The sequence below is a fragment of the Chelonoidis abingdonii genome, chromosome 7, assembly GCF_003597395.2.
Source record: "Chelonoidis abingdonii isolate Lonesome George chromosome 7, CheloAbing_2.0, whole genome shotgun sequence".
In the NCBI taxonomy this organism is placed as follows: Eukaryota; Metazoa; Chordata; order Testudines; family Testudinidae; genus Chelonoidis; species Chelonoidis abingdonii.
In genome coordinates, this window is record NC_133775.1 from 77366267 (window position 1) to 77382570 (window position 16304).

Here is a 16304-nt window from a genome sequence, read left to right on the forward strand (position 1 = left end):
GCTGGTCTCGCTACACCGGAAGCAGACCCAGGTGTACAGCCAGCGCTGCAAACAGGGAGTTGCAGCGCTGGCTGAGCTTTTAAGTGTAGACACCTGCTAAGTTGCAGCGCTGTAACCCCCTCGCCAGCGCTGCAACTTGCAAGTGTAGCCAAGCCCTTAGATATGTTTTTTTGCTGAATGGGACCCATCCAAAGTAGTGAGTGCTATGCAAATTTAGCTCCCTCAGGCAGTGGCAGTGGTGTTGGCTTAAGTATAGTAACAAAACAAAAAGACATTTCCTCTTCCCTTGTTTTCATACACTTGAATTAAGACCTTTGTTTTAGTCATCTGAAAAAAATGTCTAGAGCCTTGTGGGCCTATTTTCCTGTGCCTGAGGGAGTTCATTTCTGTGACCTTAGATGAGTTGGGGTTACTCCACAGACACTCCTAAAGAGCTTGATTTTGTTTTTTTACTGAAAGATACAAGACCATACTAAATTGGCGACTGAATTTATAAATGCAAAACATCTTGTAGAAATAAACTTTTCATCTGGCATAGATATTCAGAGTCTTCTAAATGAATATTTGAACCAGCCTACTGTGCGAACCACCAACAACTGTCAGTCTACTAGGTTATTTGAACAATTTCTCCTATACTTAAAGCAACAACAGCAGAAGCTATGAATATGCAGAACTGTAATAATGGGCTCTGCATCTCTGGCTTGAAAAAATATATTTTGCTGTTGTGTTCTTTCCTAGAAAAAGCCAGCATTAAAGTTGAAGTCAAGTGCTCAGAAGTTAAGAAATGCCAGAAGTAAGGTGGCCTTTGAAGTAAGGTGGGATAATCCCCATTTTACGGATGGAGACCTGAGGCACAGAGACTAAGGTTAAATTAGAACCTGTGAAAGGTATTGGTAACTTTTCCAGTGTCTTACAGAAGTGCTGTGGAAGAGGCATGGTTACAGTCCAGTTCCCGCGGTTGAATTTAACTGCCTTAACCAGAAGACTATCCTTTCTTTTCTAGCATTCCCCTGCCCTGTTCACATTAAACCACTTAACTTCTACAGCAAATGACGCAGGATTCCTACAGGCAATAGCCCAATACAGTACACAGTCCTGTGTCCTTCCTTTTGCTCTAACATTGTAATGTTACTACTCTTTTAACACAATGGTTTAAATGTAATTTCTTCATATTTAAAAAAACAAAGTAAACTGAAAAAAAAAATTCCCATTTTCTGGAACCACATTGACTCGCATATGGGTCACACCTAGTTGGGATCTTTAAATTGACACTTCAGACCTCGGGCCAGTGGACTTACTGGTAGCAGTACTAGCTCTTATCCACTATGGGCGTGTCTACATTACCGGCTGGATTGACGGGTAGCGATCAATCCAGTAGGGGTCGATTATCATGTCTAGTCTACACGTGATAAATCGACTGCTGAGCACGCTCTGCGAGAGGCGCAGGCGGAGTCGACAGGGGAGCGGCAGCCGTTGAGTTAACACAGTGAAGACCCGTGGTAAGTAGATCTAAGTACATTGACTTCAGCTACATTATTCGCTAGCTGAAGTTGCATAACTTAGATTGAGTCTCCTCTCCCCTGGTGTAGACCAGGCCTGTGGGGACCAACCACTAGAGGGAGATGGGACATTTTGCTAGTGGGGTTTACAGCTATGTGTGGACAACAGGGGAAAGATAAGACTAGGGCTCTTCAGAATCTTTTGCTCTTGTCTCAACCTGTTCCTGTTCTCCCTTCTAACCCCACACATAGCACCTTCTACCCTCCCTCCCTGCCCACCCCTTTGCATTTGAGTCAGGCTGCTTCCTTCTTCCATGCTGCCTGAATCTAGTGAGTCCACTTTCAGCCTGTTCCGGCCTAGTACTGCAGCAGCCCCTGTCAGACAAGAGGTTCAACTGAAGGGATAATGGTGTTCAGTCCATGTAGCTCAGGGATGGAGCATGCTCAGTCACTACCTGAGGATGAATCGTATGCAGTCCAGTTGGCATGTAGGAGCTGTATGGGGATGGAGCATGCTCAGTGCAGATGGAATCTTTGACGCCCCTAAGCCTCTGCTGATCATGTTAAAAACTGCAGTTTTTCAGGGTCTCATAAAGGCCAAATTTCAGAGGATTTTCATGATGGCAGAATGCATGTCTAGGACACCAGGGTGGCCCCCTGCTAAATTTCAGATCCCTGCTCTAAAGCATGGCGGTGTTAAAACTACTCTGTTTTTTTAACATGGGAAAATCATCTTCTTTGGTAACCTCATTCTAGGAAATAGCTGAACCATTTTTTTTGAGACTTTCTATAAAACTTCAGACAAAGACACCTGACATTAAAAACTTTTTAGCCAGAACAATTATTTTGGCAAAATTACAAATAATTGAAAACAGTGATTGGAAGTATTAAGCAACCTTAAATTTAGGCAGTGCTATCAGCACAATCTGTAATTACAGACACAAAGCTACATTAAAAGAATGTTAAGGTTGCAAAGTCACACACTCAGTAGCTAGGAAATGCCAGAATTATGTTTTGAAACACCTTTTTTCTGTTCACTTGTGGATTTGCATTCTAGGTTTTTGTCTACAGGTCCCCTTGTCTCCATCTGTGCATGGGATGGATGGTGCTTAGGTAGTATAGTGACTGTACAATATTTATCTGCTTATTCCTTGTGTGATGCACTCTTTGTTGTACATCATTGAAGCCTCACAACATATACAATTATTTCCTCATGCACTTTTCTGTGGTGCTCTTCACTGGAGTATCTGAATGCAATATCGTTAGCCTTGTTTTTAGAGACAGGGATGGTTGAGTTCCAGCACTTCTGAAAATCAGATCCCAGGTATGTCAAGTTGAGTGCCCAGAAAATGAAGAAACAATGGCCACCTGAGAAAATGTTGATCTGTGTGTCTTTGCTAAGCATCACATAAGAAGTCTGACAGAGTAAAGATCATTTCTGGATGGCATCTGACTGCCTTAATCACAAGACTATCCCTTCTCTTCTTGTAGTCTCCTGCCCCATTCTCTTCTCTCCTTCCAACTTCCAGACCATTTGAGGCAGGTGTCCTACGGACAGTAGTCAGGTTCACCTCACAACCCTAATTCATTAGCTGAGTGTGTGCGGCTTGTGTAATGAATGAGGCAGGGGTCTGGTGGGAGGAAAAAACAAAAGAGACTTTCATAATGCATACACACAACGGAGCTTAATTGAGGTTTCATGGACAACCTTAATTGAGATTTCTGAACTCCCAGGTATGAAACTTGCTAGGTGCCTTAAAAAGGAAAACGCATAAATTTGATTATGTTCAGCTGCCATACACATCATGTTTCAGCATGATTTGAAATAAAACAGTGGATTGCCTATGCGTGAGCAGCCCCATTTTACAGGCAACAAAGCTGATGATTGAGAGATAGCAGGTTGTTTGAGAGGTAGTATGGATAGGTGAGTTGGATTTGAGTCTGTCATACTGGAGATCTGGGTTCTAGTTCTGTCTTGCATAACTTCTCAGTGGGGCATGAAGTCTTCCTCAAAAAGGATTGTGAGGATTCAGAATTATTAGCTCTTGTCAGAAGAAGTGAGCCTAGAACTCATGGTCTTCTGGTTTCCAGTGCAGGTCAAAGAATATTTTGATGGGGTGTAGCAACATTAGGATCTGTTTTGTCTGTGTCCTGCATGGAGTGAGTACTATCTGAAATGCTGAAGTGAGGTATGCCAGCAGTGCTATAGAATGTGTGTGTGGCATGTTGCCCAAAATGGCATTTCCTTTACCCCAGGTGTATCTTTCTGTACATTTCAGAGTTCTGGTGGTGGTGGAGCTCTTCAAAAATGTCACAAGTATGTCTGTAATATAAAGTGTCAGGACCCCTTAATATAGGGATCAGAGGGGTAGCCGTGTTAGTCTGGATCTGTAAAAGCAGCAAAGAGTCTTGTGGCACCTGATAGACTAATAATACAGGGGTTTCTGCTATCCCTATTACAATAAATTGGACTAATACTAACCATGTGGTTTAGATGAACAGAAAAAGCAATGGTTAAACATAATCAAGATTTTGGAACACTTTCATTTCTAATTATTTTAAAAAAAATTCATCTTAGCGTGTTAATCTCGGAGAAAACAGATTGGAAATCTATATGCAACTTGACATATGTTGTACAATATACACTAGAAAAATAGTATTTTCTTATGTAATAGGTACTTATGCCTACTCATATAATTACTTTTGTCACCAACAATGATTGATTATGATTGGAATGATTTATATACCCAGGGTATATAAAAGAAAATAGAAGATGTTCTGAAATCCCGATTACGTGTAATGATTGCTTTTCCTGTTGATATTAGTTCAATTGATTGTAAGGCTGATGGCAGAAACCCCCTGTGTTAAGATTTCCTATCACATTGTTAGACATTCTTGTGAATTTTTTTCAAATGTACCTGGGAAATGAATTGGCTTTAAAATTTTGGCACATTCCAAAAGTTCTGTATTTAACTAAAATTCAGTTTTATGCTATAGTAGATTTATAGTATAATTCATTACTGTGCTTTTCATCTGCATTGGTTTTTCTTTGTTTCTCCTTTTTCTGTTTTCTTCCCCTTCTCTGTATGATTTCCCTTTTTTCTCTCTCATCTATAAACAACTCCACTTGGTAAACTTCGTAATTTTATGGCATCCTCTTACAGTTATACCAAGGGCACTCAGTTGCATGTTTCAGGGCATAAATTAATTGCTGCATGGGGCTAATGACAACTCTTGTAGCCACCTATACTCAAAACATTGTTCAACAGGTTACATGCATTATAGGGATTTCTCCAGTTTGTGAAGCATCTACTATTCCCACAGTCAGAATTTCTGGCTTGATGGGCAATGGTCTAACCCACCTGTACAAAATTCTTTTCACTTATCTAGGAGTTGTAGATTTTATTGATAAGTTTTTATTCTTTTTAGGTTGTCAACTTTGTGCGAAGGGAAGTTTTTAAAACGTTCATGGTAAATTTCATAGAATTTGTCAATTTTCTAAAGCATGTTTGTTCCAATATTTCCTGTATCCTTTTCTCTCATTATTTGTTCCTCCTCTTCCTTTCTGTATGCTATTCTGTGGAGTTTGCACACCCATGAGACATCAAAGTTTTGCCTTCCAACTCAATAACTCTTCCATTTCACCTGTCTCTTGTTCGTTTGTACAGTTTGATCCTTACTGCTTAGCTGTGTGGAGCCCAGAACCTAAACAGTCAAGATGTGCCCTAGGATACTTGCATGCTGTTGCAGTTTCTGCATTATGAACCTAGGGATCCATCTGAGATCTCAAGGCTCCACAAAGTGTCTGTAAGGATTGAAGACCATAGGAATTAAAGGGATAGATTGGAAAACTAGGAGTCAGAGCAGGGCAAGGAAGATCAGGATTAGGAGGGAGGATGTAAGTATATGCTTTAACTCCCTGTTGTGACAATTCCACACGCATTCTACTAATTTTTAACTGAAAGATTCATAGAGAATATTATGCATATAATAATACTGGGATATTCTCTAGATTCCAGATGAACTCAGTTGTATCATTACCACTGCCTATTAGTCCAGTTAGTTAACACATTCCAACAGCAAACTTCTATGGATATAATGTATTAGCTAGTGTACTCTAAACTTCTATCCTAGACCAGGAACTGTTTATTTTTAACTCATATTAGCTGATTGAGTTGAGTCGTAGAAATGTCCATGTAATCAGCTGTCACATATTAAAAATATACTGTCCCTGAGCCCTACTAAAGTTTATTACGTTAGCTAACATTTCCATAACATACACTCTTTTGTCCTAGATAAACTCTCTCTTATGGTGAATAGGCTGAAAAGTAAACAAACTGGCAGTGCGCCACTGAAGTGGGGAAAGGCTAAGTGTTAGTCAAGTGAAAATACAAAGCCAGGGAGAGAAACACAAATTTATCTTTCTTTAAGACTGTATTACAAACTAACTGTTTTGAAGATGGCAGTATATTTAATTTGCAGATCCTTTTCAAGGACATCACTTACAGCATGCTTCACACTATACAAGAGAGACAGTCTCTGCTCTGAGGAATGTACAGTCTAGGTTTATTATAACTACAGTAATTTTATTTTTTGATTAAATAGGCTGGTGGAGCTATTGGTTCATTTTATGGAAGGCAAGGAGTAAGTGAGCAGAGCAGCCTTTTAGTCACTTCTCATTTTTCTTGGTGGTAAGCGGAGTGAGGAAAAATGACCTCTGAGCCATTTGCGTTGAGATGGAGGGAGCAAGAAGCAGAAAAGTAGTGGGAGTCAAATCCAGGTGGGATGGCAGCTCAGAATTGAATTGTTTAGGGAAACAAGACTGATTCAAATATGCTGGACTTTTTGAGGGGAGTGGCAACATTTTGTCTTTCACCTGGGCTGGTCTGCTGAATACACCAACCCCAAGTCGTCAGATTAAAAGAGCATTCAACCTACTTTTCATTTCAGTTGTCTGTGGTCTATTACCAGTGAAGTGTTTTTTTTACTATGCTAGCATGTAAAACTAACCATTCTTTTTTTTTTTTTTACATTTATCTTTCACCTTTAAAGGGAGATGATCTATACCAGGGGTAGGCAATCTAAGACATGCGTTCCGAAGGTGCCACACAAGCTGACATTCAGTGGCACTCACACTGCCTGGGTCCTGGCCACCAGTCTGGGGGGCTCTGCATTTTAATTTAATTTTAAATGAAGCTTCTTAAACATTTAAAAAACCTTATTTACTTTCCTGACTAAACTATTATTGTATGTAATCAGCAACCTTTGGCCCACGGCCTGCTAGGGTAAGCCTCCTGGCGGGCCAGGCTGGTTTGTTTACTTGCTACATCTGCAGGTTCAGCCAGTTGTGGCTCCCGGTGGCTGCGGTTAGCCACTCCAGGCCAATGGGGGCTGAGGCTGAGGGATATACTGGCTGCCGCTTCCTGCAGCCCCCATTGGCCTGGAGCATTGAACTGTGGCCAATGGGAGCCACAGTCAGCCGGACTTGTGGATGTGGCAGGTAAATAAAGTGGCCCGGGGCTGCCGGGCCGTGGTCCAAAGGTTGCCGATCCCTGGTTTAGTTATATATTATAGACTTATAGAAAGAGACCTCCAAAAAATGTTAAAATTTATTACTGGCACGCAAAACCTTAAATTAGAGCGGTTAAATGAAGACTCGGCACACCACTTCTGAAAGGTTGCTGACCCCTGATCTATACTCTTCTTTAAACAGATGCAACTAATTTATTCCATTGTTAGTAGTTCTTAAGCATTTGCACGTGTACTTCCTGCAGAATTTTCACTTCATGAATATTTTTGACTTTGTGTCGTTATCCTTGACAACTCACTGGGCTTTTGTTAGTCTTCCAGTATCACTTACTGGTATTGTGACAAAATTCCTCCTCTGCCTTGGTGGGTCCTGCACTTACAGGCCGTTTTGCTCACCTCAGAGATTCACAGCAGCCCTCAGTTTGGCCACTCTTGCTAGTGGCTCAAACCTGCTGTCCATTCAGCTAACCTCATCACTGGCCAGCATGGGGGAAAGGGAGGAGAACAATCCTCACAGTCTCTGTGTCCCACCTAGTGAGTCAGGGACAGGCCAGATATCTTTCCAATTTAGACCTTCCCTGCTGGTGTTTCTCACAGACCAGGTCAACTCCTCCTGTGTCCAATCAGGAGTTAGGGGGATGGGGGGAACCCGGGCCCACCCTCTACACTGGGTTCCAGCCCAGGGCCCTATGGATAGCAACTGTCTACAATGTTCCCTGTATCAGCTGCATGACAGCAACAACTCCCTGAGCTACTTCCCCCTGGCCTTCCCCAGCACCTTCCTTATCCTCACTGCAGGATCTTCCTCCTGAAGCTTGATCACACTTGAACTCTTCACTCCTCCAGCAGCACCTCTTCTCACTCCCTGCTCCTTGCACACACCCCTACTAACAGATGGAAGTCCTTTTTAAACCAGGTGTCCTGATTAGCCTGCCTACCATAATTGATTCTAGAAAGTTCTTAATTGGCTCCAGGTGTCTTGATTAGCTTGCCTGTCTTAATTGGTTCTAGCAGGTTCCTGATTACTCTAGTGCAGCCCCTGCTCTGGTCACTCAGGGAACAGAATATTGTTCATCCAGTGGCCAGTATATTTTGCCATCTACCAGACTCCTGTACCCCACTGGTCTGGGTCTGTCGCAGTATGAATGAGCAGAGTACCAGTAATTGGTAATTAATTTGTGCTTCTTCTGGATGGCAGTGCAGTAACAAATAGAATCATGCATAAAAAGAGGTGTTTACATTGGTGACAGTGCTGCTGCATTTAAAAACCAGATAACACAGTCCCAACCAGAAGATAATTTTAAAACATGAGGCAAAGGTGTGTAGCTTTTTCAAGTGTAATTGTGCTTAACATATGTATGTCACCTGAAAAAAGTGTATGAAAATTTTAAATATAAATAGTACTGCCTTTGTCTGTATTTGGACTCTCCTCCTCCACTTTTTGCTGTATTTTTCGCTGCTGCTTACATCAGAAGCAGATGAGTTTGCTTTTTTTCTTCCAGGCATATTCCTCTTGCTGGCAATGTGCAGAACTTTCACAATGTAATTCTTCAAGCCATTTCTCTGTAACAGGAGGCCAGGCAGGAGGGGCTCAAATAAGTTTTAGAGGGAAGTTCTACAGTTAAAAGGGGGGTCAGTGAGTGTAGCTTTATGGGTAATGCTGTTTTATTTTTCTAATAAGCTTCCTCTTTTGAACTAAAGCTGCTTTTTGTGATTCACTATTATCACATGACAGAAACTGTGTGGAGGAGGAGGGAAGGGTGGTAAATGTGGGCTCAGAACACAGCTACTACCCTGGAAGGGGGAGTGGCTCCTAAGCACTTGTGTGTACAGTTTCTATTAGAGAGAGCTCATAATGGAGAGAGCCACCCCCCCCCCCCCAAAAAAAGAGGCAGGGAAGCAGGATAAAATATACAAGCAAAAGTGGGTCTAAGACTCATCTTAATTCCACTTCCCCCCCAGAACAAGAGATACATAAAGGAGAAGGAAAGAGGGATAACATGAAAATATACACATCTGTATAAATATCTGTAATTTTCATTTTTAAAAAATGCACAGCTTTCCCTGACAGCCCCTTTACCAATCCATTATCATTGGCCAATTTCTTATAGGTGTGAGTGATGGAGGGGAGGGGAGGAGAGGGAATGGGTATGTATGGTGAGTCCAGTGATTAGTGATTGCAGAGGTATGAGGGAAAGCATTGAATAAGTTGGGATTCATGAGTGTGATCGGTGGAGAGAATGCATAACTGTTTTAGTGTCAGAATCGAGTGAATGTGAGCAGGTAGTGGAGAAAAGAAGGTGTGGACTGAAGGAAAAGGAAAGCTTGAGGGAAGAATGGAGGATGGAAGTTGAGGGAGGCCGATGTCTGGTTTTCCATTAAAAAAAGAAAAAAAAGGAAGGGAAGAAAACAGGAGAAAGTGAAAAAGGAAAGAAGTTTGAAGCAAGATACATACTGGTAAAGATGGAAGGGGAAAAGATATCAGAATTCTTGAAAGGAAAATAGAAGTAAAGGGAAATGGCAGTTGCCAAATCTCTTGGGACATTAAGAACTATAAATGGCAATCAGCTACAAAATAGTCTGTAGAGAACAATCCTGCACTGATTTAGTGGGCTGGGTGACCTGTTAGGTCTTTTATGTCTAATATATGATCCTATTGCATGTATAAGAGGGTGTGCTGACTGTTTTTTTTCACCCTAGATGTATGTATTTTGACTTCACATCAGAAGCTGCTTGTTTAATCACTTCAGCAATTTTCCTGTTCACCTGAGGGAGTTTAATTCTAATTCATTAATGGATTTATTTCCCATTGAGATGATCATTAGAAAGGCTGGATGAGAGCCTGTTGATGGAAGTTGAAGAGGGGTCAGAAAGGGAATTATCTTTACTGTAAATGGAATCAGTGAACATACTCTAGTTCATTGAAAATCTTTATATTTATGGTATCTAGATGTTATGTGACTAGAAATCTCTTCTAATGTTCAATAGGAAAATAAGGTTTTATCTTTTTTGGATGTGCTTTTCAAAATGTTTGCACAGGCATGGAATTGCCACAATTTAAACACATGCAGAGGAAAATTCAAATATATATTTTTTTTCCCTAGAACACATCAGTAATGGAGGATCAGAATGAAGATGAATCTCCAAAGAAAAATACCCTATGGCAGGTATGACTGAAGTGCCTAGAGAAGGCAGTAAATGATATATAGATAGTTGGCATTGTTTTCAATATTTCTGCCTTTGAGAAAGCTTGCGCCTGCAAATTGAATGTCCCTCTTATGCACAGTAGAGTTGATGCCATTATTTATTTAGCTCAGAGTGGAGTCCCCAGGTAGAAAATGACAGTGATGGACAATTTATACATGACTTGTTCTTTCCAAATTTTTAAAACTCTCTTCACTCTACTTTGACATGAGACAGTTTCAGCATCAAGACATGTTACAGTACAAATTCATAAAATAGAGACACAATGCAATGGCCATAAATGGAAAGAAGAAGGTCTAGTACTGCCCTGTCACTGCAGGAAAACTGACTGTGGTGAAATATGCATAACAGATATTGTTCTCTAGAGGAAGGTGAATGTGTATTCCAAGCTTACTGCCTTTATGCTCTGAAACACAGTTCCTTCCTGACTCTGGATTTAATTTGATCAGTTACTGGCAGATAGTAATCAGTCATCTCTCCTGAGAAGTTCAACCTGCTATATGGAATGTGGCTCAGACTAGAGTTGACTCTAAAACAAGCAGGAAGTCTCTCAGCCTGAGAGACCAGCAATCCGTTAATCTATGGGTTTATTTCAGAGCAAAATAAACAGTCAAAAGTGCCTGTCCGTAAAATCTTGTCTTTTAAAAAAACAAAAACAAAAAACAACAGATTATAGAGCAACTTCTCCTTGTGTGCTGATGTTTTTATATTTAAATGGTCATCTCTCTAGCTATGAACTTTACTCCCTATACAAGAGGAATAATCCAAAAGATGATGTAGTGTGTAACTATTGTCATGTATAAAGAAGAGGTAGATGAATAAAATATGGAATGTGAGTAACAAATGTTTCTTGAGACATTGCTGCTCAAACCTTAAGTTTTTAGACCTGGTCGCACACCACATGTGAAGAAACTTTATGCTTTTCTCTGTGAAAAAGTAAAGGGAAGAGGAGGAAAATGTGATATGTGCGGCTGCTTGGTTACATGCTTCAATTCTGTTCTCTTTATTTTCCCTTTCTGGGTGGTATTTGTAGCCATGTTTGTATCAAATCTTGCCTGAAAGCATTTGGGGCTACAAGCAGTCCCTTTTCTTGTTTAGTTCTTTCCTCCCTTATATTTACTACCTGTGCAATTTTGGTGTCTTGCAAATTTGAGGTTTGCTCAGCTTGTACACCAGAACAACACCCAGCAAAGAAAGGGATGAAACAACCGCTCTGCTGGTTTAAGTGGTATTTATTCTTTAGTTTCAAGAGGCTTTTGGAAACTTAAGCACTCCTGGAGCAAACTGAAATTAGCAGTATGTATCACTTCTTTTCCTACAAACTCTGCAGACATACCTTGAAATGCTCTATGGATCGATTTGCACATCTAAGGGTATGTCTACACAGTCGATGTTAAAGTTCAGCTGCGACAGTGCTTTAATGTGGCTGTGTAGTTGCGGCTCCGGCGCCAGGAGACAGCTTTCCCAGCGCTGTAATAAAACCACCTCTGCAAGGGGAATAGCTACCAGTGCTGGGAGCATGGCTCACAGCGCTGTAGTACTATCTACACTGCCACTTTACAGTACTGAAACTTGCATTGCTCAGGGGTGTGTTTTTTCACACCACTGAGTGAAGAAAGTTTCAGTGCTGTAAGTGGCGGTGTATACAAGGCCTAAGTGTCTGCATATAGCATAGTGGATTAATGCATAACTGTTTTAGATCTGGAAGCTCTAGTCTCACATTTTCAGGATACAAGTGAAGCTTAGCCTGATGTCAATATATTATTGTTCCTAGTGGAGCTGTCCTGTTTCTTGCTGTCACTCTTCCTGCCGAAACTCCAGGATGTCTTGTCATCCTATAATAGTGCTTATTATGTGATTCAAACGCTAGGTGGCGGTGTATGCACAGTGATGGTTAGAAATTCTTACCAAATATTGAGAATGTTTGGTATCAAAAAGTATTATGGAAGTAGGCAGTATGGCCTTGAACTCTTCCTTCTACTCTTGAGTGAAATATTTAACATCTGTATTCTGTAGTGATGTGTCATCCGTGGCGGGATCTGTTCCAGCACCCGACTGAAAAATTAAAAACCAAGGTCCCGTTTAATGGTCCTAGATGTTGGCATTTGCACACCCTCAGGTGGCAGGAGTGGACTTTCGTTAAGGAAAGGATCTATAATTTACAAATTCCTGTCAGTTTTCAGTGATGGGGCAAGAAATGGGCAGTGCAACTTTTAATTTTATATTTCTAAATATTATCGGCACTTCATGTCTTTTTCCCCAATTTGTGTTATATAATTACATCCATCGAAACCAATGGAAGTTGTGGAAGGAATACAGCAGTAGAAAGTAATGATGTGAATAAGAGCCTTTCCCCTATATTGAATGAGCACTTCAGTATTTCTTTAAATAATTGTAAATGGGAAGAGATTTTTAGTTTTTCAGTGTAATTAATAATTTATAATTATATAAAAAATTTCATTAATCTCATCTATGAAAGCAGAATGTCCAAGGTATGCAATCTTTTTGCATAGATGATCACTTTTATTATAGACTTTAAAATTTCATTCTGCTAAGATGCACTTCCTTGCATTCTCAGCCCCTCTTTCAGAGTTCAGATTGCTCTTAGCTGACTATGCATGCTGATATTTAAGTATTAACTATTTTATCTTTTCTAAAAATAGATAAGTAATGGAACTTCATCTGTGATAGTCTCAAGGAAGCGACCATCAGAAGGAAACTACGAAAAGGAAAAAGACTTGTGTATTAAATATTTTGACCAGTGGTCTGAATCAGATCAGGTTGAATTTGTGGAACACCTTATTTCACGAATGTGTCACTATCAGCATGGACATATTAACTCTTATTTGAAGCCCATGTTACAACGGGACTTCATCACTGCATTACCAGGTAACAAACATATCTATAAGAATTGGGAGATAAGTGTATATTTTGCTATAGATAAACGTAGATTATAAATAGTGTACATTTTTCTGGACAGCCACCATATTTTTATTTTCTCCTATTGGGTAGATACGTACTAGAATAACTTGTCCGCCACTTCTGTGATTAATTGAACTGGCCACTGGATGCCAGTATTGTTCCACATAAATACAGTTTAACTAGTATGTTTTAAATAGCAGTCTGTGTTTTACTTGGGTCTGAATTATTGTTAAAGTTGCTTCTCAATTACAAACTTGATCCTAGATTTCTTTTCCATACCAAACCCTCTAATGTAGAAAATACCATTAGCCTTCATGGCTTTGATTTGTGAAGCCTATACTGCATTTTTTGTTTTGTCCTAGGTTTCTCACATATTTTTTAAAAGTGACCTGAAATCTTAAATCTGTCTGTTTTGATAAACTAGTCTAGACATCTGGGCTTTCTTGCTACTTACTTAATAAAAAAAAAAATTAATTGTAAAATTTTTATACAGTTCAAGTTTGGTTCTTTCTTCAGTATCTTGTGTATTAGCAGGCTGTTCATACATGTGTATACTTTATACAAGTCCGCAAAGAGGATGGAGCACTACTGTTCTAGGTGCATATAATCCCTTTAGTTTTAGACTTTTTTCTCTGCTTGGCAGGCAACTTAAATTTCAGTTGCCTGAGCAAGAGCAACAAGGAGTTGGTTTCCTGGATTTTGTTCTGATTTCTGATAGTAAGAGGCAGATACCCTTTTAAAAACAAAAATGAATTCAGCATGTGATGGTGGTGATAATGATAATAATAATAATAAAGTAGATACAGTAGAACCACTGCAGGATATGTTGGATATGAGAAAAATCACTTGTCTTTTAGGAATTCAAGAAACCACTGATGGAGGGGTTTCTAATAGTTGATAATGTTTAACAGTAGTTAATGAAACATTGAGACACTGTCCAGAACCTGGTCTACTCAGCCACTGGAAAAGCCTGCTAATTTAAATCCAGGCTGTTAGGATGAAAGTGACACGAGTCAGTCAAAGAAATTTGCTTCAAATGCTCTGTTAGTATAAGATTAGGACTTGCTCTATCTAATAGCTGTCAGTTTTCTTTCTTTGTAATCTTGCTCCTTTCCTAACCTTTCACATTCTCCTGTCTTCCCGTGTTGGTATATTCTCTCTCTCGTTTGCTTTGACCATCTGTTGTTCTGTCCTCTGCATGGATCAGTCATAGAAACAATAGCTAGAATACCAGATTGTTATACACATCATTGTACTTATTTGTCAGATGGCACCAGCACAACACACCATGATTTCTGATGTTTGAATCAAACAGGCCTGAGCTGCTGAGAAACTCTGATAGTGACAGGCAGCTGACTGAATTGATGCAGTGCTGAGGGGGCGAATCTGTCAGAGCTGGATGACCATAAAAACTCAAGCAGCACTATTCTTGTTTTTCCTTCTGTCTATCCTTTTCCCAACTAAAATTGTAACTGCTCCCTCTAGGTATGCAGGATATTGTTAAGACTTCAGCGCCTCTGGGAAACCTGAAAACCTAGTAAGGGACAGCATAGAAACGGAAAGGAAAGGAGACAAGAAAAGATGCTAGGAGCCGATGATGCATTATGAGATGGAATCTAGTTTTGATTATAAACATTCATGTTGGTATTTTACTTAGTTACTTATACTTAATTCACTTATTTCAAATCTTCATATAAGGATTCACTACCAAAGTGGTTGTGGTTTGTATTACAGTAGTGGCTAACAGTTCCATTTGAGAGTGGTGCCCCGTTGTACATACACAACAGTAAGAAACAGTCCCTGTCCTAAATCATTTGCAGTCTTGAGACAAGACAAACAAAGGGAGAAAACGCAAATAGTATCCCCATTTTACAAATGGGGAGCAAAGTAGTGAAATCAACCAGGTACATGTCAGTTTCCCTCCGCTGTTGCCTACATTTTTTTTCCACTGGGCAGAGAGAATTTTCTACTTGTCTCAGAGGTGCCAGTTCATATTCAAAATCGACGCCATTCCATCAGGCCAGATGAGGGTCTGGGCTTCAGCGGTTGCGGACGAAGTGGGAGTGAAAGGAAAAAAAGAGGGAAATTAAAAAACTGGACAAGAAAAAAGTACAGAAGGAAAAAGGATAGAATATGAAGGGAAGGGGGACAGATGAGATCAATATTGTGATAAGTTAGCTTTATACAAGATTTTTCAATCTGATTTAATTGTGGGTTTCTTCTTTCTAGTGAACTTCCTAGCTTTATCTGCAGAAATGACCCCACTCGGCTTTTAGATACTATAGATCTTCTGCCCGTCGCCTCTTTTAAAGTGGTTATCTGCTTTATATTTTCCTGGGAGATATTTAACAAGTGTGCAACTTAAAAAATCAGGCCTGCCCGGTCAAGGCATTTATACAGTGTGGTCTTCAGTTAAGAAAGTGGATTTTTTTAACACAAGTTTGAGTTTGCAGCTGCTTTATTTTGAACTTTAGTGTGGAATCTAGATACCTATTACTAAGATTTGTAATGATCCAGATCACTTATTCATATGAGTCATATAAGTCCTCATATTTACATATACACATTTATATTTTTTATATATATTAAATGTTAAAATGTCTTCCAGTATTTGACTTTCTTTTGCTCATTTCCCCCTACCTTTCATAAAATGGCATGCCAAGACCGATGCTTATATTTTCTGGTCAGTTGCAGCCAAAGTTATCCTGTAAGTTAGTTTGTTGGATTGTATTAAGACTATTTAAAATGTTTGCTGCCAGCAGCTTTTATTGTCAATAAAACAATGTACTTAAAAAAAAGAAATCTTCCTATCAGGCAAATATTGACCATGTGAGCATGAAAATTAATGTACATTGTGGATTCAGACTTCTGTTGGAAAATGCTTGACATTTTCAGAAAATAAGGTGGCAATTACATTAGAAAATGTTAATAAAATGCTAACTTCAAGTCCTGTTTGAAGATAACATTCCTCTAAGGAGTTCAGTATCTCCACACACACAGTGATCGGCTTTGCATGGTTGTTCTTTTGTTCAAAAAATGGTTGTTGATGTTTCTGACAGCTGTAATGCAGACATGACATTGAATGAAGCAGCTTTATGGTACAGTATTAATTGGGCTTGTCCTAGGGTTTAGCTTTTTTTTAGTGTGATT

General features: G+C 39.7%; 1 protein-coding gene across 7 annotated transcripts in view; it reads left to right on the forward strand.

Moving 5' to 3' along the window:
- FBXW11 (F-box and WD repeat domain containing 11) overlaps window positions 1–16304 on the forward strand; it is a 117439-nt gene that overhangs the window by 40092 nt on the left and 61043 nt on the right. For all 7 annotated transcript variants that reach the window (XM_032768698.2, XM_032768700.2, XM_032768694.2 and 4 more), the window contains 2 exons: window positions 10133–10195; window positions 12896–13121. In XM_032768698.2, the coding sequence (XP_032624589.1) occupies window positions 10133–10195; window positions 12896–13121 (289 nt within the window). The remainder of the gene's footprint in view (window positions 1–10132; window positions 10196–12895; window positions 13122–16304) is intronic.